At 36.4% G+C, this 22,960-nt stretch overlaps 1 protein-coding gene across 2 annotated transcripts in view; it reads right to left on the bottom strand.

Annotated features, from left to right (window-relative positions):
- Positions 1-2,625: 2,625 nt before the first annotated feature.
- The window catches only part of TRMT1L (tRNA methyltransferase 1L), a 39,803-nt gene continuing 19,468 nt past the window's right edge, over positions 2,626-22,960 (bottom strand). For both annotated transcript variants that reach the window (XM_073011677.1, XM_007989174.3), the window contains exons 10-15: positions 22,174-22,364; positions 12,937-13,015; positions 9,189-9,355; positions 8,076-8,138; positions 4,621-4,747; positions 2,626-4,512 (exon numbers count right to left, since the gene is read on the bottom strand). In XM_073011677.1, the coding sequence (XP_072867778.1) occupies positions 4,260-4,512; positions 4,621-4,747; positions 8,076-8,138; positions 9,189-9,355; positions 12,937-13,015; positions 22,174-22,364 (880 nt within the window). In that variant the 3' untranslated portion in view covers positions 2,626-4,259. The remainder of the gene's footprint in view (positions 4,513-4,620; positions 4,748-8,075; positions 8,139-9,188; positions 9,356-12,936; positions 13,016-22,173; positions 22,365-22,960) is intronic.

Genomic DNA, 22,960 nt, shown 5'->3' with positions numbered 1-22,960 from the left:
TGGCTCACATGTATTTCAGTGTTTAATATTAGAAGTGTTTGGGGTCTCTACTTAGAAGTTTGGTGATGTTTTTGTGACCAGGAATGTGGTGTAGGGACTTAATTCTTGTTTATATTAATTATCCTATGGTTAAGTTGGTTTCATTATAAGTCATTTTGTTTAAAGTCACGTTTCCAAGAGCCTATCAGCAGCAGTAAGTGAGGACTTACTGTATGTAACAAAATCTTTACGGATTTGGACTTCAGAGAGGAGATTCTCACCAAATGTATTGAGATTTTCAAGTTGTAACTGATTATTGAGAGATATCTGGAGTTCAATGGGCTTTTATCTTTTAGCTTCAAAAGGTTGAATTTGCAGTGATTTTTCTATTAATCTAAAACTAAAGCTCTGGAACAATATTGGCCACAGGAAATGAGAATGAAGTTGAGGACAGTGTTTTCTATATAGGCATAGATTATAAAGTATAGTGGTTAAGAGGTTTTAGAAATGGAAAATGTACAATAGGGCAGTGGTTAACTATTCTTTTGTGATTAGTTCTGTTCCATAAGTTTCTACCGGACTGCCTTTGGCCAAATAAGTATTAATCTTCTATTTTACATACATCTTTATGTTGTTATTCAATAAAGGAAGATTACCAAGTGGCTAAAGCATGAGCTCTGAAGTTGGCCTGGGACTGGATCCTGGTTCTTTTACTAGCCAGTTTTAGAGTGGCACTGGATAAATAAGTTAATCTTGTTTAGCTTGAGTTTCTTTTTCTATGAAGTAGGGATGATCATAACTACTGCTATGGATTATATAGTCTATGTAAAGACAGCACTGTGTAGTACTAAGTCTCATATAAATATAAGCTATTACAATTACTATTCCACCTTCTAGGGAATGTTTTTCCTAGGATTCTGCAAGCTGGCAGAATCCCTATCTTGTTGGGTCTTACAAGAGTAGGGAAACTGGTCAGGAAAAAGTGGTATTCTGAGAATAAGAGTTTTGGGAAGACTTCGATGAGTTGAGTATCCTAAATCCCAAACTCCCCACTTGAAGGTGAAGGAACCCCTTAGATATGCTTGTTACCTTGACTGACCAATCCCTTAATAACCTCACTTAAAGGAGTTAGTTACCTTGCACAAAGAAGCCCATATGTCCTATCCCTACAATCCCTCATTGTTTCCAGGACACAGTTTGAGTCAGATCCCAGCATGTCCCAGGGAGACAAATACTAAGTGTGGTCTGAAAAAGTCTCTTTTTGGATCTTAATATTGATAGGTGGAGAATATCTGTGGAACTAGATTCTGAGTATGTAGGACCTTGAAAGAAAGGACATAAATTGGGTCAAATGATTATTATGGGTAAACCTATAGCAGAGATTTTGGCTCAGTCTATCAGACTGAACAGCTCGAAGTAGTCCTTTTTACTTGGTGGAAAGACATTTTGACTCAGCAGTGGCTCATCTAAATTAGAGATGATATGCTAGAAACTCCTTGGTATGATGTAGAGAAAAGAAATCAAAGAAGAGGGGCCATGTTGGGGAGGGTTTCATATGAGTGATCCTCTAACTGTATCCCTCATAAGAGTCCAGTCAACTCTCTTTACCAAGGCATTGAGAAAAACACTTGGTGAGCAGATCACCAGCACTCCTGAAAAGCTGTATAGTCTGTCTGTAGGCCAGAGATGCCAGTGGGAGATGCTTCAGTGGAAATGCACTCCATGATTCAATGTGCATTTTCAAGACTGTATTGTGTCAGAGACAAAGTAGTGCATTCAATTGCTAGACTAGAAAGGTGGGCATGGTTACTGTAATAGACAGCAGGAACCACAGGATAATCAGTATAGTCTAACATGAGGTCTGGCTTTGGCTGAAGGATCATGTGATCTAAAGAACGAAAATGGATAGTCCTATTTGGTTTATGTTACTAAAAACTGTCTGACTTGAGCCACTATAGTAATCATGAGCCCTTATCTAATTTTCAGGTCTGACTTAATTCAATTTCTGGAGGCCTTGGAGAAAGGACTCTGACATATCACAAGTATGTATTATGTATCTCTTAGCATTCTCTAGAGTAATCTGGGGCCATTTACCAGAGCAGTTGTACAGTGCAGAAAGAAATTCCTAGACCTTTTGGGCTCACCAAATGTGTTGAATTAGTTCTAATTTTGGGCAACCAGAATATCACACATTTATTCAGAGTGGAGTCTTGTGGAAGTCAGTAGAAGTGGAGTTTTGCCCCAAGTCCACCACAGTGACCCCCAAACCCATCCCTTGGTTACCTCTCCCATTTCCTGAGTGTATGGCTAGAGTATTAACATTAGCAACTAGCAGAGTCAACACACTGGTTTCCTTAACTGGTTCTTTTGTTTATCAAGTTTTAATGAAAGGATACAACTGATGTAACTTTACAACGTGATAAACATTTGCAGTGTCCCAAATTACTACTATTGTTACGAGAATACGATTGCTCAGGTTGCTAAATGGAATTTTTAAAGTATTTCCTCTTTTGGTTGATGTAGTACCTGATCACAGAGTTCTAAACTACCTCCTATCAAATTTTTCTTTGAAAAATCTGCCTTTATATGTGAAATTAATATACACATATATTTTAGATAACAGTAATTTACAGGTTTTTAAAATTAAATTAGGATCTTTGCATTAAGCCCTACTCATCATTGATCAACATATATCATGCTGATAAGCATTTAGCAAAATTTGGGACTGATATTCAATAATATGTATTAAATCAGATAATCTGAGTGCTAGGATAGTTTGCCTCCTGGATTTATACTAATTTTTATTTTTAATAATATGAACAAAAAACTAATTCTGCTCATTTGTAGGTTATAATTTTAACTGGCAAGAATTACAGAGCAGAATTTTTTTAATGGTCATTATAGAAACTAGCTTGCACTTCACCTATTTCTTGATTTTACTGAAATTTATGACCACATTAATTGGAGAAAGGAAAATAAACTGTCTTGGGAATATGCTATAATAGCACAAAGAGATTTTCTTTCATTTCTGCAAAACTAATATTCTATATTCATCTAATGCCCATCCACCAGATTTTTTTGTATATGTCACAGAAGTACTTTTTTCTTAGGTAGTATATTTAAACCTTTCAGTTATAATAATTACCACCCCCTCCTCCCCCAACCCCTGACTTAATGTTTGTAAAAAGTTACATCCCTTAAGAAATATTTACGGATAAATATGGATTAAATCCTTGAGACAAAAACCCAAACTTTAAACCAAATCCTTTCATCCAAAATCTTATATTCAAATGAAGTAAAAATTCCATTAAGGAAACAATTTTTTTTTTCTACTAATTTTTATAGTTACATCAGCCTGGGCTAATTATACAAAAAATTTATACAAATACAGAACCAAAAATACTAAACCAAACAACAACAAAACAACCCCCAAACCCAAAAACTCTCACTCCATAAGGTGACAAATTTTACTTCTGAGAGGTAGTACAACCAATCAAATGAATACTGTACGTGCATTAACTGAGGCACTTAAGATCACCCAACCTGTTTAATTTATAACCAAATCTCCCCTCTTCAGGATTTCAGTGCTCATGAACAAGTATTAGAACAATGGTCTCAATTTATTTTGACAAAATCTTACTTTGAAGTTTACTCATTTAGACCCTAAAGTTATAAAAATAAAGTATTTCTATCTCAGGCAAGTATTTAATTTCTCAAAAGCTAGTAAGAAATGAAAAGATCAATGTGGGGAGAAGTATGATTTCTTAAAAATGGGTACATATTTTAGTTTTCTAATTGTGAAAAACATTTATGACCTGTAAGAACATTGTTCTTCCTATTCTATTCAGGGTCATTTTAATATGTGAGCCTTCAGCTTCATTTTGTACACTACAAATAGGAAAACACAAACATCATGAATCAGTTTAAGCAGAGATGTGATGAAGAACTGTAAAAGATAGCTTTCATAACATACATAAAATTCCAAACACTTTGCATGTGAAAATTTTCCGAATTATTAAGCAGTAGGGTGATCTCAGTGAGACTTGGCTTCATATGAAATGTTTCCATTAAAATTTTAAGTTTGCCTTAAAACAAAAAGAACTTGGAAAGCAAAGCTCCCAAACCAGCTAAGTTAGAAACTGCTCAGTTTCTGAATGAAAATGACACTGTTTTTTTATTTTTACTCCACTGAATTGAAAGAACAGAAAAAGAACTACAGTTGGTATAGAGAACTATTAGGCCATCTATACAGACACCTGAGAACCAACTCTTTTCTACGTTTACCATCTTCTGCAGCCACTTGCTTCTGCTTTGTCATTCACTGACATTTCAACTCTTTCAGTTACTGTATCTTCAGATGCTGACTGGACAAGGCTTTCTGACTGTCCTCCAGTGTAGGTGGGGGTGCTGTACTTTAAAAGGATAGATTTAAACTGCATCAGAGGTGCATCTGTGCGGACACCCATTGGGTCAAAATGAGTTCGGCTTACTCGAAAGCCTGCTTGAGATAAATAGCACAAAAACTTCTTTAACCTGCAACAAGGAAAGAAAAGAAAAAATAATCAGGTTTTGTATTTTTATTTAAATCACAATATTATTAAAATATAAAATATATACTTTGTCATTCACTGGGTGTCTTACTTTGGCATATTCATTCCTTTAATGCTGTGTCTGTGAATGTTGTAATAAAAGGGAGGATGTTCAGTACTGACATCAGTCTTTTGCTTCTTGCCTAAATTTGTGATCATTTCATTACTTTTTCTCTTTCCTGCAACATACACATACAAAGTTAGCATGCTCTTAAAAATTACAAGCCAAATACTTTTATAACTATATATTTGTCTCAAGTCTAAATCCTGACACATTATTTCAACCTGTCTCTCCAATCTTAATTCTTATATTCTATTTTCACTGTCCTTCACTTACGTAATTTTCATATTTAACTGTCTGCTGAATCAGAACTTCCTTTCTACCTTCTTCAACTTCAAGTCACACTCTATTTTGTCTCCTGTAGGAAGCCATCTGTGAATCTGGGGCCAGTCACTTCACAGATTTCATTGTTGGTAATACTACACTACACTACTCAGAGTTTGATTAAGTTCTGTCATTTTTTTCTTTTCTTATAGTTCCTTAATGTGTGTAAAAGTCCTTTCTCCCCAAGTTATATTCTAAGTTCCTAAGGACAATGTCTTTCATTTTTATACCTGTATTTCTACCGAGTGCTCAGTATTGGATACATAGTGGGTCTTCAGTAATCACAAAACAAAGACAAACAACACAAAGTCTTGAGAGCTTGGACAGAGAAACTGATAAAAGGTCAATGTTATTATCTCATTGCCTATTTCTCATCACAGCACTCAGTTTTTTCATTTTGAGTGAAAGGAAGACAGCAAGTAAGATTTTAGAACTGTATCCTTCCAAAAATCACAACATGAAAACAACTGAGATAGCTATCCAATACTATAATGAGATTTTGCCTGGTATTCAATCCTTGATTATTTATATATGAATGTTATGGTCAAACCTTACTTCCTCAGGGAAAGTAATTAACATCTGCTTAAGGAAAGTATTCAGAAGGTGCCAGGGGCATTGACATACACCTGTAGTCCCAGCTACTTGGGAGGCTGATGTGGCAGGATCGCTTGAGCCCAGGAGTTTGAGTCTAGCCTGGGCAACATAGCAAGACCCTGTCTCTTAAAAAAAAAAAAGTATTAAAAAGGCAAAGTTGATACATAAAATGATAAATTACATTCAAAATAAATATAAATTATTGCTGAATTGTTGCCTTTTTACATAAAAACATAAAGCAAAAAGGAAAACCTGGGATCCATCCATCAAATCAGAATTATAATTTGAAATCTAAAATTTGAAATTGCATGAAATCTAATGAGGCACCTAGTCAAAGGATAGATACCCAGATTTAGTACAAGTTTTAGGAGCATCTGAGGCAAAAAATCTGATGTAATATCTTAATAGTGACTATCATCAGCAGTATACAGATTATTTTTTTTGGCCCAGTAATTTCTTCCTTTTTAAAAAATAATTTCAACTTTCCTTATCAAAGGGTATATCTGTAGGTTTGTTACATGGGTAAATTGTGTAACGCTGGGGCTTGGAGTCCCAACAACATCAGCACCCAGGCAGTGGGCATAATACCCAGCAGGTGGTTCTTCAGTCCAGGCCCCAACCCATCCCTCCTCCATCTAGTAGTCCCCAGTGCCTATTATTCCCATCTGATGTCCACGAGTACCCAAAGTTTAGCTCCCACTTATAAGTGAGAGCATGGGGCTTTGGTTTTCTGTTCTTGCATTAGTTTTATTAGGATAATGGCCTAGAGCTCCATCCATGTTGCTGCAAAGAGCATGATTTTGTTCTTTTTTATGGCCGCATATTATTCCATAGTACATATGTACATTTTCTTTATCCAGTCCATTGATGATGGGCACTTAGGTTGATTCTATGTCCTTGCTTTGTGAATAGCACTGCAATCAACATATAACGTATCTTTGACAGAATGAGTTATTTTCCTTTGAGTTTGCATAGTACTATCATTTTAAGATTTTATGTGTTGAACAATGGCCTTAGAATAACCATATAATTTAGGAGTTATAGAAGAGCCCACAAAAATTAGTCTATTTCCTTAATTTATATATGAGAAAGGCTCACAGATTAAAAACAATTTTTTTTTTTTTTTTTAAGATGGAGTCTGGCTATGTTTCCAGGCTCACACAATCCTCACACTATCCTCCCACTTCAGTCTCCTGAGTAGCTGAGGTTACAGGTGTGTGCTACTGTGCTCTTGGCTTTTGAAAATATTTTTAAAGCTTATTTGTTTTACTTTATCCTAAAAAGGATTTAAGACAATTTTGCTGAAGGGGAGGGACCTGGGTGAGTTTATATAACAGCGCCTGCAGTAGGATAATGATCTGAAATCTAATTTTTTTTTTTTTTTTTGAGACAGTCTTGATCTGTCACCCAGGCTGGAGTGCAGTGGTGCAATCTTGGCTCACTGCAGCCTCTGCCTCCCAAGTTCAAGCAATTCTCTCACCTCATCCTCTCAAATAGCTGGGATTACAGGCTTGCACCGACGCACCTGGCTAATTTTTGTGTTTTTAGTAGAGGCGGGGTTTCACTATGTTGGCAAGGCTGGTCTTCAACTCTGACCTCAAGTGATCTGCCCATCTCAGCCTCCCAAAGTGCTGGGATTACAGGCATGAGCCACTATGCCCAGCAAATCTAATATTCTTTACAGTGTATCATAATGCTTCTTTGTCTTCCCTCCAACAGAGAAATTAGGTAGAATATATCAATTTAAGTTATCAAATTAGTTGAAGATGCCAAATGAACATGGCTGTTGGAAAGAGTATGCAGTAGTTATTTAAACTATATACTATTAAAAGGAATTTAAGTTTCCTTTCTTTGAAGGTCAACACTAAACTGTTGAGCAACTAATAAAAAATTACAGCTTATAACTAAAGGCCACTGCTCTTTCAAACTTAACACTCTACAGTCTTCTTTTCATCTGTATTCAAAAACACATCTGGAATCTGAAGTTTTTTAAAAAGCAAAACAAAACCTTAGACATTAAGGCAATGATATTTTAAATCGTAACGTCCTTTTAATATGAATTTATAGTGCCTAACACAGTTAAAGTATGCACATATCCTAAATTATATGAAAGGCCATATAATAAATTCTTTTGGCTGGAGAATGAGGTCTTCTGGTTAAATGGAATTGCTATAAATCATATATTAATGAGGAATTTTAAAAAGAATTAGAATAAAATTTTATCTTAACTATAAAATTATATATAACTTTATCATATCTAATTTGATCTTATTTTATTCACATGATTCAAGATCATACAGTTCGTTCAAAGGGATAACCATATATTACAGATGTGAACAAAGCATATGTTAACAGGAATTTCCAATGTGTGAATGTTGATAAACAAGTTTTACTACAGTTTTGTTGTCATTTAATATGAAATGTATTTTTAAGTAGGCTATCATGGCAATCTCTTTTCTTCCTACCCTTTTGCTGTATGCCGTTTTGACCTGATATGTACAAATGTACACACATATATGCATACATACCTTGTGCAATGTAATTATCTGTTGTGGTGTCATCTGTAGTTTTAATAAATACACCATTTTCTTCTAAAAAAAAAAGCAAATGGGAAAAGAAAATATTTTACAGAATGACATAAAGCAACTCAACTCAAAGTTTAAATAAAACTTTATGAAATTCCATCCACACTATTTTCATGAATATGCAAGAGACTCTGTGGCCAAACTGAACTGCAAAAATTACATTGTTTAACCCTCTATAATAGCAGCTTCTAATTATTTATGAGAACACTAGGATATTCAATAGGCTCACCTTTATATCAATAGTCAAGATACAACTACAAAATTGGCTGTTTGTACTAAAGAGAAAAAAACACATAGCTTTATTGAATGAGAAGTATAAATCTAGTTTCTGTGTCTCCATAGATATTATAATTTTTGGCCACATTACTCCTAGAATTACCTAAAGTTTCTTTTTCTAGAAAGCAGATCTAGGGTAATAAAAATCACAAAGGAACTTTAGGTTTTGTTTTTTTTTTTTAATTCTTTTAAAAAAATCTAGTAAAATTAAAAATACATTAAAAAGGGAGGTTATCTTAAAAAAAATTGTCAGCGCATGGTGGTTTGCCTGTAATCCCAGCCACTTTGGGAGGCCAAGGTGGGAGGACTGCTTGAGCCCAGGAGTTTGAGATCAGCCTGGACAATACGGTGAGACCCCATCTCTATAAAATTATTAGCCAGGTGTGGTGGTGCATGCTTGTGGTTCCAGCTACACAGGAGGTTGAGGCTGAGGCAAGAGGATCGCCTGAGTCCAGGAGGTTGAGACTGCAGTGAGCCATGTTTGTGCCACTTGCATTCCAGCTTGGGTGAAAAAGTGAGACCCAGTATCCAAAAAAACCCAACAAAATCAACAACACTATTCATCATTCATCTATTCATCTCAGGCCTGATTATAAGCCTGAAGAAAACTATCTAATTAAAAAAAAACTTAACCAGATTATGATTAGACTCATTAGAGAGGATTTACTAAAAACACACTATAATTATATTGCTTTTATTATAACATCAAATACAATTGAAAAAGATACAGTATTTTTGGTAAGTAAATTAAAGCTAGTAAGCTAGTATTCAATTAGTCACCTTGCTTGTTGAGATTTGAAGGTGTATGAATTGAAAACTGACTTTGAGGCGTACACTCTGATTCAAAGATTAATGTCTTTATTAGGGTCTGAATGTCATCCAAACCATGGTGAAGTGATTCAAATAGCATTCTTTTGAGGAATCCAGTATTGAAAAGGGAACTTGACCTGAAAAGAAAAGAATATACAGAGAACTGGGTTTGAGAAATATTTCTCTTAAAAAAAAAAAGTCTTCACAATTTAAGTAAGATATATAATTAATTATATGACAGAGTAATACTTAAATTAAAAAATAATTTATGATTTAATTTAAAACTGTTTATTATTATTTTTTGAGAGTCCCATCCTGTTGCCTAGGCTGGAGTATTTTATTATTTTTTAATAGACATGGAGTCTCATCATGTTGCCCAGGCTGATCTCAAACTACTGAGCTCAAGGGATCCTCCTACCTTGGCTTCCCAAAGTGCTGGGATTACAGGTGTGAGATACCACATGCCTGGCCTAAAACTTTTTATTTTCTATTTGCCACTCATTTTATCATATCAGTTCTCTAAACTAGTAGCATTAGTCAAGGAAACTTAAGTCAATAAGAATCTACTGAGGCTAGGAAGGGGAGAATTAGTCAAGGAAACTTAAGTCAATAAGAATCTATTGAGGCTGGGAAGGGGAGAAGGGAGAGGGTGATGAAGAGGGGTAAAAGAATATAAATGTATTTATTATCATTGAAGTATATAGTTAAAAATGGTAAAGAAGGAAAATGTTATATGTGTATGTTACCTTAATAAAAAAAATAATTTATTGAGCTCTCATAAGGTATACAGTACTGTGGTACATAAAGGGTGTGTGGAGGATATACCAAAATAAAATATACAATGTTGACCTTACAAAAGCCTATAAATCTAGACAGGAAAATAGAGCAATGAACAGGTTTTCACAATGCACATTCTAGTCACTAATAGAAAATCTTAATTCTGGTGTGTTTATGGTGGCAGGGTGGGGCAGGACAGGGCAGGGGAGCACATATATGAGAATTATACGTGGTGATGGTATGGTTCAAAAATGGTCTGGGGTGAATCTGATATGCTTCCCATTTAATTTGAGAATCACAGGTATAATGGACAAAAATGAAATTCTGAGTAAGATAAACTGGATTCCAATCCTGGCTCCACCACTTACTAGTTATGTAATCTTTTTATTAAGAGACAGGGTCTCACTATGCTGCCCAGGCTGAACTTGAATTCCTGGGCTCAAGGGATCCTCCTGCCTCAGCCTCCTGAGTAGGTGGGACTATAGATGTGTGCAACTGTGCTGGGCTAGCTATATAATCTTGAGTAATTACTACTTTTGAGTCTTGTATTCCTCATCATGAAATGTAAAATAAAAATTTTTTTTTTTTTTTGAGACAGTCTCGCTCTTTTGCCCAGGCTAGAGTGCAGTGGTGCAATCTTGGCCCACTGCAAACTCTGCCTCCTGGGTTCACGCCATTCTCCTGCCTCAGCCTCCCAAAGTGCTGGGATTACAGGCGTGAGCCACTGTGCCTGGCCAAAAATAAAACTTCTCTATATATCCTCAATGTATGGTAGTTACTATTGTTAGGATTAGCAAATATATATGAAAGAATATATGATCTTAAATTATCAAATATGTGATCAATAGAAGATACACTAAAGGGAATTTAGAGATTATATTGGGTTGAAGCACTAAGGAGAGACTTCAAAAAGAAAGTACAATTTGAACTGGAGGTGGTAGAGAGGGGGAAGGTATTCTCATGAGTGTAAAGACATGAACACAATAGCTTTCATGTGGAAATCATAAGGTTTTATTAAGAATTCAGGCTGGGCGTCGTGGCTGACGCCTGTAATCCCACCACTTCAGGAGGCTGAGGTGGGCGGAGTCAGGAGTTCAAGACTAGCCTGGCCAACATGGTGAAACCCCCTCTCTATTAAAAATACAGAAATTAGCTGGGTGCAGTGGCATATGCCTGTAGTCCCAGCTACTCGGGAGGCTGAGTCAGGAGAATCGCTTGAACCCAAAAGGCGGAAGTTGCAGTAAGCCAAGATCATGCCATTGTACTTCAGCCTGGGCAACAAAGTGGGACTCTGTCTCAAAAATAAAAAATAAAAAAAGAATTCAGTCCTGGGAGTCAGAAAACCTAAGTTCTAGCCCTGGCTGTGGTATGAATTTTTTTTTGGTCAGTTTTAGCAAGCACTTAAAAACACTGTGCCATAGTTTCTTCATGTGTAAAATAAGGCAGTTAGGCTAGAAATCTTCCTTCTGGATCCAGTAACCTGCTATTTTTAATTTCCTTAGTTCTGAATCAGTGAGTAGGATCAATGTGCAGATGCTATAGGTGAGAACTAGTTTTAGAAGAACTAGAAGGTAGGGTTGGCTAGGTCTTTCTTAATCCAAGAGGGTTTAATAAGATGAAGATAAAATAATGAGCATCAGCACAAAGACATTTACCATTTGGGTCGATTTCTAGGTTTAGTAGGTGCTTAAGCCTTGACCTTATAAAGTAATGAGAAGAAATTTGCAATTCTTGTCACAATGTTGTTAGGAATCTTGAATTTCTGTAAGAATCTTGGCTGGGTGCAGTAGCTCATGCCTGTAATCCCCAGCACTTTGGGAGGCCAAGGCAGGCGGATCACTTGAGGTTGGGAGTTTGATATCAGCCTGACCAACATGGAGAAACCTGGTCTCTACTAAAAAAATACAAAATTAGCTGGGCATGGTGGCACATGCCTGTAATCCTGGCTACTCAGGAGGCTGAGGTAGGAAAATTGCTTGAACCTGGGAGGCAGAGGTTGCGGTGAGCCAAGATAGTGCCATTGCACTCCAGCCTGGGCAACAAGAGCGAAACTGTCTCAAAAAAAAATATAATAATCTCTAGTAACAAACTTAAGGTAAGGATTCTGATTAAAAATAATTTGGCAGGGCGTGGTGGCTCACACCTGTAATCCTAGTACTTTGAGAGGCCGAGGCAGGCAGACCACCTGAGATCAGGAGTTCGAGAAAAGCCTGGCAAACATGGCAAAACCCAGTCTCTAATAAAAGTACAAAAATTAGCCAGGTGTGGTGGCAGGTGCCTGTAATCCCAGCTACTCAGGAGGCTGAGGCAGGAGAATCGCTTTAACCTGGGAGAGGGAGGTTGCAGTGAGTCGAGATTGCGCCACTGCACTCCAGCCTGGGAAACGAGCGAGACTCTATCTCAAACGAGCAAAAAAAACCCAATTCAACTTTAAGGTACAATTAGCTGTTACCAATGATGCAAAAGCATATACACATTAAATATTTCCAGTTGTGTACCATCTAAATAACTTTACCTAAAACAAAGGCAGACACTTTCACATGCCTTTCTCACTTTAATTCTTCTAGGACCTTTTACATGAGTTAGCTCTTCTATAAAAAGTTATTGTGATCATTTAAAAATCACATGCTAGATCTACAATGATCAATTTTAAAAAGCTTCTTTCTTACTATTCAGAAATGAATTATCTAGTTTCCAGATCATCCAGGCTTCTCTTTTATCTCCATTGCCTCTTAGTTCTGTCACAAACTAGAGAGAATAACGGTAGAGAAAAATCTCAAAATATTAAACACCTCGGGTTCATAGGAGGAGAAGAGTCATAACTATTTGCCTAGACTTAACAATTGAATTTAAATGTGTTTTTTTACCACACATAATAAAACTCAGCAATTAATCAATCAATAAATCAAATTTTAGTATGTTCTTATGGCTGGTCACATACCACAGAGGTCCAAGTTCTATTGCTGTCTTTCCAGGCATGCTTCCGTGACAGTTACAAGGCAGCTGTCTATATGGGTTTTCTGTAAAAAGATAATAAAAGAAGTCAAAGGAGAAGTGACTTATACAAATAGTAGTAATTGTTATATTAATATATTAATAATAATTTGCAGGTACTATATACTGAGGATCTACTATGTGCCAGGTATTATGCTAAGTATTTTATGTATGCATATATATGTACACGCACACACACATATATATTTTTTTAATTTAAGTCCTTACAACTCTCTGAAGTAGGTATGTTAAAATCTCAGTTATACAGATCAGAGGATTAAAGCTTGAGAGAGGTTGTGGAAATCCATGTCAAATGGCTTATTAGAGGTGTAACTGATATTTACTTACTATACTACATGAAATAATATAAAGAAGGAAAGTCTTATAAAGTTTACAAGAGATTCATATTTCAAAACTAACTGATTAAGATATAATTTATGTGCAATAAAATATATATATTTTATATAAAATGGTTGATGAGTTTTAACAAATATATACACCCACATAACCAACATCCCAATCAAAATGTAGATATTTCTCGTAAGTTAACTCTTCTGAATTTGGAAAGAAAATGAATTGCTCTATTCCTTATGCTTGATTCATATTCAGCCTTCAAATGTAGGCTAGAATCTAATTTGGCTTAAAAAGCAATGAATGAGAGGCCTGATATAATCACAAGGAAATTGGGGAGATACTAGCACTATTCTTAGTTTTCAAAATGGGCTAATATTTGACTATGGAACTTTTAAATGCACTCAAGGCTCACATAGTCATTTTATATCAGAAATTCTCCAACTAATTCCCTCCACTCTAGGCCACTCCTGGGTTGATCATTCACTTTCTTGGAATGAACTGATCTAATCAATCAGTCCCAGATATATTCAGAACCAAAGAACAGTGGCAGGAACACAGGTCAATAGCCTCTTGCTAGATGATAATATCACTGCTATTCAATACAATTATTAGTATAATGCATAGTTATGAGATCTTATTTTACATTTACTTAAAAGTGTCCTTCACTGCTCCTAGGTCTACTTTTCAGTATTATTTAACTCTAAGCCTTGATGAAAGGGTGTGGTTAGCACTGATCTAAGTTTTGTTGAGAACTATGGTCCTCAAATATGAGTACACTTAAGAAGTCTTCTCTTGAACCATTACATCACTAAACTACAAATACTTATAAGCAGGCATCATCCAATTCAAGATGGCAATTTATACTATAGTTGTCAGCTACACCCACTTACCGCAGGCAGACAGCATAAATGAATTATTAATCAGCTTGTATCTTCATGCACTTTGCAAAATAATCTTATCATACAAGCCTGTCTTTTCCCAAGCCTTTTGCTAGGATTTCTCAGATCTAAATTAGCATCAGCAAATTTCCTCTCTGAGGGCCAAGGCTATCAATTCAAGTTACCAGCAACGAATAATGAAGCGGTAAAGAAGAAAGAAAACTAGTATTTCCATGTTACCGGTATATAAGTGAGGAAGGCAATACCAGATGAGGAATTAAAAAGTATTCGGAGACTTTTATTTAAATGCAATAGATTAAACATGCACTCTATCTCTGCTGTTTCTTAACGCTTAAATGACAGCAAGGAACAAAAATTAAACTACAAGAATAAATAAAATGGGAGAGGAGGTAACAAAACATGAGAGATGCCAATAAAATTTCAGAAGCAGGTATCACATACAATGGGGTAACTGATGATCAGACCAGAAAAATCTAAAGCGTAAGCCTGAAATGGATAGATGGGCAACCAACAAAACACAAAGTTCCTTAGTGTTGTGGGACCCTGCAACGGTTTGAAAATGGAGGGTAATGACTATCTCTGAAGATGACTGTAGAGAGGTATTGTAAAAAAGAGGTCTGGTTACAACTTTTTAAAGGGTTCAGTTAAAACTCCACATCTTCTTTAATACAATCAAGCTTCTGTGTCTTCTGCATTCCAAAAGATGAAGTTAATCTTTGGTGAGGCTAAGCTACTGAGGATATGAAACCATTAGTTTTTGTTACAGTTGAGAGTGAGATGTCTGAAAACAGAGGGATTCAGTAAAAATCTGCTTTCCAGTCTCTGTCCCCAGTGTGGCTCTCCCAGGGCTGCTAGAAGACTGGTTGATTCCTCTCTGGAAAAATTTACCAATCCAAGAGAAAAGATCTATATATACTTGTTGGCATTTGGGGGTGTCTTACTAAAAAAAGCAGACTGGTATCTTATCACAGTAAAATCCATTGGTTTATTTTTATTTTTATTTTGAGATGGAGTCTCGCTCTGTCACCTAGGTTGGAGTAGAGTGGTGCGATCTCGGCTCACTGTAAGCTCTGCCTTCCCGGGCTCACGCCAGTCTCCTGCCTCAGCCTCCTGAGTAGCTGGGACTACAGGCGCCCGCCACCATGCCCGGCTAATTGTTTGTATTTTTAGTAGAGACGGGGTTTCACCATGTAGCCAGGATGGTCTCGATCTCCTGACCTCACGATCTGCCCGCCTCGGCCTCCCAAAGTGCTGGGATTACAGGTGTGAGCCACTATGCCTGGCCAAATCTGTTGGTTTATAAGCTCTGCCCCAAGTGCTTCAAAACAATTTTTCACTGTGGACATCCGAAGACCACAAGACATTTGAGATCTATCATAACAGAACAAAACTACAAAACAGAAAAAGAAAGTTAAAAAACAGGAGAACTGAACAACAAAACAACAGCAACAATATAAAACAAACAAAAAACCCCTATTCTCCCCTAAATATAAAATATACCCAAGTATAATCAATTCTTAGAAAGGTAAGCGATTTTGTATCCCTAAAACAATACTATGACACTATTAAAAAAGGAACAATAATCACTTGACTAGCCTAAATAAAGAAAAAAAGAAGGAACAGTGAAAAAAATACAAAGTAACTCTTAGAAATGAACAAAATATGACAGAAATTTAAATAAGAGTTAGAAATAAAAATTAAGGAAAAAGTATAAAGTAGAAACTAGAACTTTGTCAAAGAGATGAACAGTATAGATATTTTTAAAAATTAGAGGATTAATCTAGAAGATACAAAATATAAACTAAACAGAGTTCCTGAAAGAGACAACAGATACAATTTGAAAGGCAAAACTTGTTGAAGAAATAACACCCCTCAAAGGCCAGGTGTGGTGGCTCATGCCTGTAATCCTAGCACTTTGGGGAGATGAGGTAGGCAGATCACTTGAGGTCAGGAGATTGAGACCAGCCTGACAAACATGCTGAAACCCTGTCACTACTAAACATACAAAAATTAGCTGGGAGTGGTGGCACAGGCCTGTAGTCCCAGCTACTCAGTAAGCTGAGGCAGGAGAATCGCTTGAACCTGGGAGGCAGAGGTTACAGTGAGCCAAGATCGCACTATTGCACTCCAGCCTGAACAACAGAGCGAGACTCCGTCTTAAAAAAAAGAAACAGAAAAAGAAAAAATTACCTCCCTTGCCCCCCAAATTTATCAGAGCTGAAGAGCTCAAGTTTCTGACTTAAAAGAACTCAGAGGCTAGGTGCAATGGTTCATGCCTGTAATCCCAGCACTTTGGGAGGCCAGGGAGGGTGGATCACTTGAGGTCAGGAGTTTGAGACCAGCCTGGCCAACATGGTGAGAGCCTGTCTCCACTAAAAAATACAAAAGTTAGGCCGGGCGCGGTGGCTCAAGCCTGTAATCCCAGCACTTTGGGAGGCCGAGACGGGCGGATCACGAGGTCAGGAGATCGAGACCATCCTGGCTAACACGGTGAAACCCCGTCTCTACTAAAAATACAAAAAAAAATTAGCCGGGCGTGGTGGTGCGTGCCTGTAGTCCCAGCTACTCGGAGGCTGAGGCAGGAGAATAGCGTGAACCCAGGAGGCGGAGCTTGCAGTGAGCCAAGATGGCGCCACTGCACTCCAGCCTGGGCGACGAAGCGAGACTCCGTCTCAAAAAAAAAAAAAAAAAAAAAAAAAAAACAAAAGTTAGCTGAGCGTGGTGGCATGTGCCTGTAATCCCAGCCCCTCAGGAGGCTGAGTCACGAGAACTGCTTGAACCTAGGTGAAGGCTGCAGTGAGTTGATATCGTGCCATTGCACTCCAGCCTGGGTGACTGAGTGAGAGTCCATCTCAAAAAAAAATAAAAAATAAATAAATAGAACTCAGATATTATCCAGTAAAATGAATTTAAAAAGATGAATTCATACACATATTATCTCAAAATTATTTTGGAATATTGGGTTTTCTTAGAAGAGATATTGTAAGAACATTCGGAGAGAAAATAATATAACAGACTAGACAAAAACAGCAGCAGACTTCTCATTGGAAGCTAGAAGACAATGGAATAATACCTTGAACATTTTGAGGAAAAAATGATTTCCATCCTAGAATTCTGTACTTAGCCATGCAATACTTCTCCGCAATCTATAGGAAAAAGTGTCCACTCAAAATGAAGAAGTAAACAAGGGAAGTGTGAAAATACAAAGGATCTGCGATACGAGATTTATCACAAAAAGAAAGTCAAAGAAAATTTCCAGGATGATGGTTAAATAGAAGCCTTGGACAACAGATTTCAGCAGATACAGAAAACAAACAATCCAAACTACAACACGAGGGCTGTCTCCAGGGGAGTGAAATTTATAGCCAAAGATTACCTAATGTGCTTAACTATGCTGAAAGAAGCATTGAAAATGTAGCAAAGAGTTTAGGGATGGATTATAAAAAGTATTTTTTTAAAAAAGGTAACAGGCACAGTAAGTATTAATTCCAGAGTTACCAAATAATTGTATAAGAAAGGAAACATTATTATAGCATATTATATGAATCAGTTTTTATTTTTATTTTTGTAGAGACAGGGTCTGCTATGTTGCTCAGGCTGGTCTTGAACTCTTGACCTCAGGCAATCCTACCTTGGCCTCCTAAAGTGCTGGGATTACAGGTATGAGCCACCATGTACAGATTCATATGGTTTATTTGTGCTGTAGCAGCCTTCCAAAATGATCAGCAATAATCCCTGCCTCTTGGTATTCATACCCTTATGTAATACCCTTCCCCTGAGTAGGCACTGGTTTTAGAGACAAATTTCTAACAACTAGAATATGGCAAAAGTAATGGAGTATTACTTTGAGATTAGGTTACAAAAGACCTCTTCTATCTTGCTGGCACTCACTCACTCTCTGGTTCTTCTGACTTGCTTTTTTTTTTTTTTTTTTTTTTGAGATGGCATCTTGGTCTGTCACCTAGGCTGGAGTGCAGTGGTATAACCATAGTTCACTGCAGCCTGAACTACTGGGTTCAGGTGATCCTCCTGCCTCAGCCTCCCAAATAGCTGGGACTAAGGGCACACACCACTGACCAACACCTTGATCTGTGGCCTTGTGAGAGACCGCAAGCTAGTGGACCCAGCTAAGCCATGCCTAGATTCTTGACTCATAGAAACTATGGGATAGTAAATGTTGTTTAAAGCCAATAATTTTGGAGTGATTTGTTACACAGCAATAGACAGCAAATAAAATTTGCAAACAATATTTATCTATTTATAAAAACGCAAACACTAAATATTGATGTAGTCCAAAGTGGAGAGGGGAAAAGCATGCATGTGACTGGATTGGTTTAAAAAGCCAAATACTCTTTTTCCATGGAAGGAAGTTAGATGCATTATAAACATGTTATTTAGAAATACGAATGTAAGCATTAGAAGAAACAGCTGTGAGATTTTAACTGTTCAGGGAGTCAGGCAGAGATTATTATTTTTATTAATAAGACTTATGGAACTATTTGACTTTTCTTTCTTTTTTTGAGATGCAGTCTTGCTCTGTCACCCAGGCTGGAGTGCAGTAGCATAATCTCAGCTCACTGCAACCTCTGCCTCCTGGGTTCAAGTGGTGATTCTCCTGCCTCAGCCTCCTGAGTAGCCGGGATTACAGGTGCCTGCCACCATGCCCAGCTACTTTTTGTACTTTTAGTAGAGACAGGGTTTCACCATGTTGGCCAGTTTCGAACTCCTGACCTCAGGTGGTCCGTCCACCCCAGCCTCCCAAAGTGCTGGGATTACAGGCGTGAGCCACTGCACCCAGCTATTTGACTTTTTAAACTATGTATTACAAATTGATAAAAATTCTGAATGAGATGACTTCTTTGTAGGACATACTTGTTTATTCTAAGTTCTGTATGATTCCAAATAAAATGCAAAAACAAATCATTGCTTTATAGTTATCACTTATCAAGTCAAATATTCTTTAAAATGTTTGATTAATGTCACATATATAAGAAGGAAAAATTATAAGAACTTCTATAAGGCACTCAAATTCTTTAGACTCTTTAAGTATACAGGCTATTGGACATGCTTTGGGGAAAGAAAAGCTTTGAACATGAAGGAAACATAGTAGTATTTTTCTTATGAGCTCTATTGAGTAAACTGAGAAAGTTAAATTTAACCAAATAAGAGATGACTATAGAAATTACGGCAAAAAGAATGATGACATACACAGAATATTTTTATATGTAGAGATTAATCTAGCAAAACAGAATGTTAAGTGTTACACATTCTAATAACATAGAGATGGTACAACAAACAAAAATTAGGAAGGGAAAAATGGAAAACAGGAAGCTAATTATCATCTGTGATATCAAGGAGCCAAAGGATATTACTTAAAACTGATAAATCCAAATTACAGAAGTATATACATATTTACTACTAAAAGTAGACATTAAGAAAAATAAACAGGCTGGGCACGGTGGCTCACGCTTGTAATACTAGCGCTTTGGGAGGCCAAGGCGGGTGGACTGCCTAACCTCAGGAGTTCGCGACCAGCCTGGGCAACATGGTGAAACCCCGTCTACTAAAATAGGAAAAATTAGCCGGGCATAGTGCCATGCGCCTGTAGTCACAGCTACTTGGGAAGCTGAGGCAGGAAAACTGCTTGAACCCGGGAGATGGAAGTTGCAGTGAGCCGAGATCGCGCCACTGCACTCCAGCCTGGGCGACAGAACGAGACTCTGTCACAAAAAAAAAAAAAAAGAAAACAATTACAATAAAATATATAAACTAGCCTCTTATCTAGTCAAGAAAAATGGAAGAAAGAATAAATAAATGAAAGTATATAAGGGGACTATGACCACAGGAACTAAGGAGATTAAAAGGAATTATTAGACAACACTTAGCGCAACCCTATGTAAATAAAACAGAAATGCTAGGTGAATATTACTAAACCTTTAAGGAACACATAATTCCAATACTAGTTAAACTAGTTCTTAAGAACTAGTTTTTTTTGAAAAAATCAGTTTTCAATTCCAAGAATTGAAAAAAGGGAAGCATTCCAAATTATTTTTGAAGGGAGTGTAAACTGATAGATCAAAGCCCACCTAAAATTATGCTACAAAACTATATACCATCTCATTTATAAATATTGAAACAAAAAAATCCTTTAAAAATTAGCAAATAAAATATAGCAACATATTAAAAAAATACTACCTGACAATAGTTTATTCTACAAAATCCAGTTTGGTTCTATATTGGAACCTTCTATTACAATTAATCAAATTAGTAAGCCTAAAGAGAAAAACCATATAATCATCTCCACAGATGCTGAAAATGCATTATGACAAAATTCAACATCTTGACAAAATACAATAAAAGTGGAAATGAAGTATTCTTCCTTAATGTGATAAATGATACGTATTGCAGATGAAAAGCCAGTATTATGCTTGAATCAGAAAGCACTAGAGGTTGGGTACAGAGGCTCTTGCCTGTAATCCCAGCACTTTGGGAGGATGAGGTGGGCAGATTACTAGAGGTCAGGAGTTTCAGACCAGCCAGCAAACATGGTGAAACCCTGTCTCTACTAAAAATGCAAAAAGTAGCTGGGTGTGGTGGTGTACGCCTGTAGTCCCAGGTACTTGGGAGGCTGAGGCAGGAGAACTACTTGAGCCTGGGAGGCAGAGGTTGCAGTGGGCCGAGACTATACAACTGAACTCCAGCCTGAGTAACAGAGCAATACTCCATCTGAAAAAAAATAAAAAAAATAGAAAGCACTAGAGGAAACCAAAAGTAAGGAATATGACAGAATGCCCTCCATTACCACTACCAGTTAACATTATACTAAAGTACCTGAACAAATGAAAAGCATATTATATTTGTAGGAAGCTTCAAAAATCACAGTATCTCCCCAATTTAATGTGACCAAAATAATATGCCAACTGGGTTATTATTTACTTTTATATTAAGGGGTTAACAAAAGATCAATACAGGAACACTGAAAACAAAGAGCTCTGAGTAGGGATTGCCATCACAGATATTAAATGACACTGAAAAGCCTCCGTAGTCAAAACAGTATGATAGACATGTATGAATAAATGTCTAACCACTGGAACAGAATAGAAAATCTAGAAACAAACTCAAATACATGTGGAATTTTAGTATAACATAAAGAAGGTATTCTCAAATCAGTGAAGGAAAGGTGTACTATTCAATACAACCTAATCCACTTTGAATAGTCTAGGAATAGGAAAGCTCTTTCTAACTACAGGCAAAATCCAGACTATATAAACATTCAATTAGCAACAAAAAACTTCTGCAAGACAGATTAAAAAAAAATTTGACAAAATGAGAAAAAAATCTGCAACTTAACATAGTAAGTGCTAAACTCAAAAATTCGTATTAAAAAATACCAAGAACCTAACACAAAACAATGAGCAACTGTTTCCATGTCCCAGAACTGAAACAAACAGAAACAGCTTTATGAAGGCATAAACTACAGCTTTTTCCTTGTTTCCCATCCCCAGGCCTGGCATATAGTAGAGGCTCAATAAATGTTTATTGAATGCATTTTATAACTGATGGCTTTTATACACAGCCAGAAACATGAAAAATTATTTTTATAAAATTAATGATTTGTAACAGTCTGGAAAAAAAGTAATCTGACTTATGTTCCTAAAATTAGTTGACAGTGGAAACTAAGTTATTTCTAGATGTTTGGATAGAAGGCAGAGCTAGAAAGCATACATTGTACAGCATGAGTAAATAACTTTAATAAACTCACACGAATGTCTTGTCTGTTGACGAAAGGAAATCCAGTATAGGAAATAACAAAGTTAGCACTGTAATCTTTAAAATCAAAGGACAATAATATGTATAATTAGGGATGTGATAAAGGCTTATTCAGTGGAGGATTATAGATAAATTAAACATAATATATAACTTGAATTTACCTTCTACCATATTACCATCCTTCTGAAAAATTCTCTCTTCACACCACTGACAATGGATCAGGTACTGAATCTTCTTGGCTGTTTCATCTGCTGAAGTAGGTCCCCTCAAAACTCTCACAACTACCAACACAAAATGTTCCAGAGCCACTGCAAACAGTACTTCTATGCCTTTGTTGCATCGGGCTGCAGCTCTATAATAAATTTTTTAAAGTTATTTTGTGGGCTTATCATTTTCCCTTGTTTGGCATTATACTGACAAATATTAACCTGGACAATAGACTATGGGTAAGTTACGGGACATCAAGAAAAATTCAATTCTTATTAGCAGTGCTTTTAAAAGATCATTACTATAACTTTTACAGAAATTGAAACACAGGAAATAAAAGATGCCTGGGAGGGTCTTCAGTTTCTAGATACTTTCCCTTATGATATCCTCTCAATAGGGCAATATTTTTTGATTTTCAGTCATTTTCACTTTGTTTCTTATCATCACCACCACATTTCTTCCTATCTATTTTATTTCCTATAAAATCTTCTTTAAAACAGTATATGTTTATTGAGTAATGACTATATGCAGGATAGTATGCTAGCTACTGAAAATTGAGTGAAAAAAGAATAGTCAAATTCCTTTCCACCATTAATTTTATAGACTTTTTGGATTAAGCTCAACTATATACCATTTATGTACTCTGCAGTTACATACTAAATTTAATTTATATATATATATTACTCTGAATTTGCTGATATTACATTATGAACATTTTTAAGCACGTGCAGTAAGTCCTTA

The sequence above is a fragment of the Chlorocebus sabaeus genome, chromosome 25 (assembly GCF_047675955.1).
Source record: "Chlorocebus sabaeus isolate Y175 chromosome 25, mChlSab1.0.hap1, whole genome shotgun sequence".
Classification (NCBI taxonomy): Eukaryota; Metazoa; Chordata; class Mammalia; order Primates; family Cercopithecidae; genus Chlorocebus; species Chlorocebus sabaeus.
Note: the sequence above shows the minus strand (reverse complement) of the source record. Positions and strands in the feature narration are given on the sequence as shown.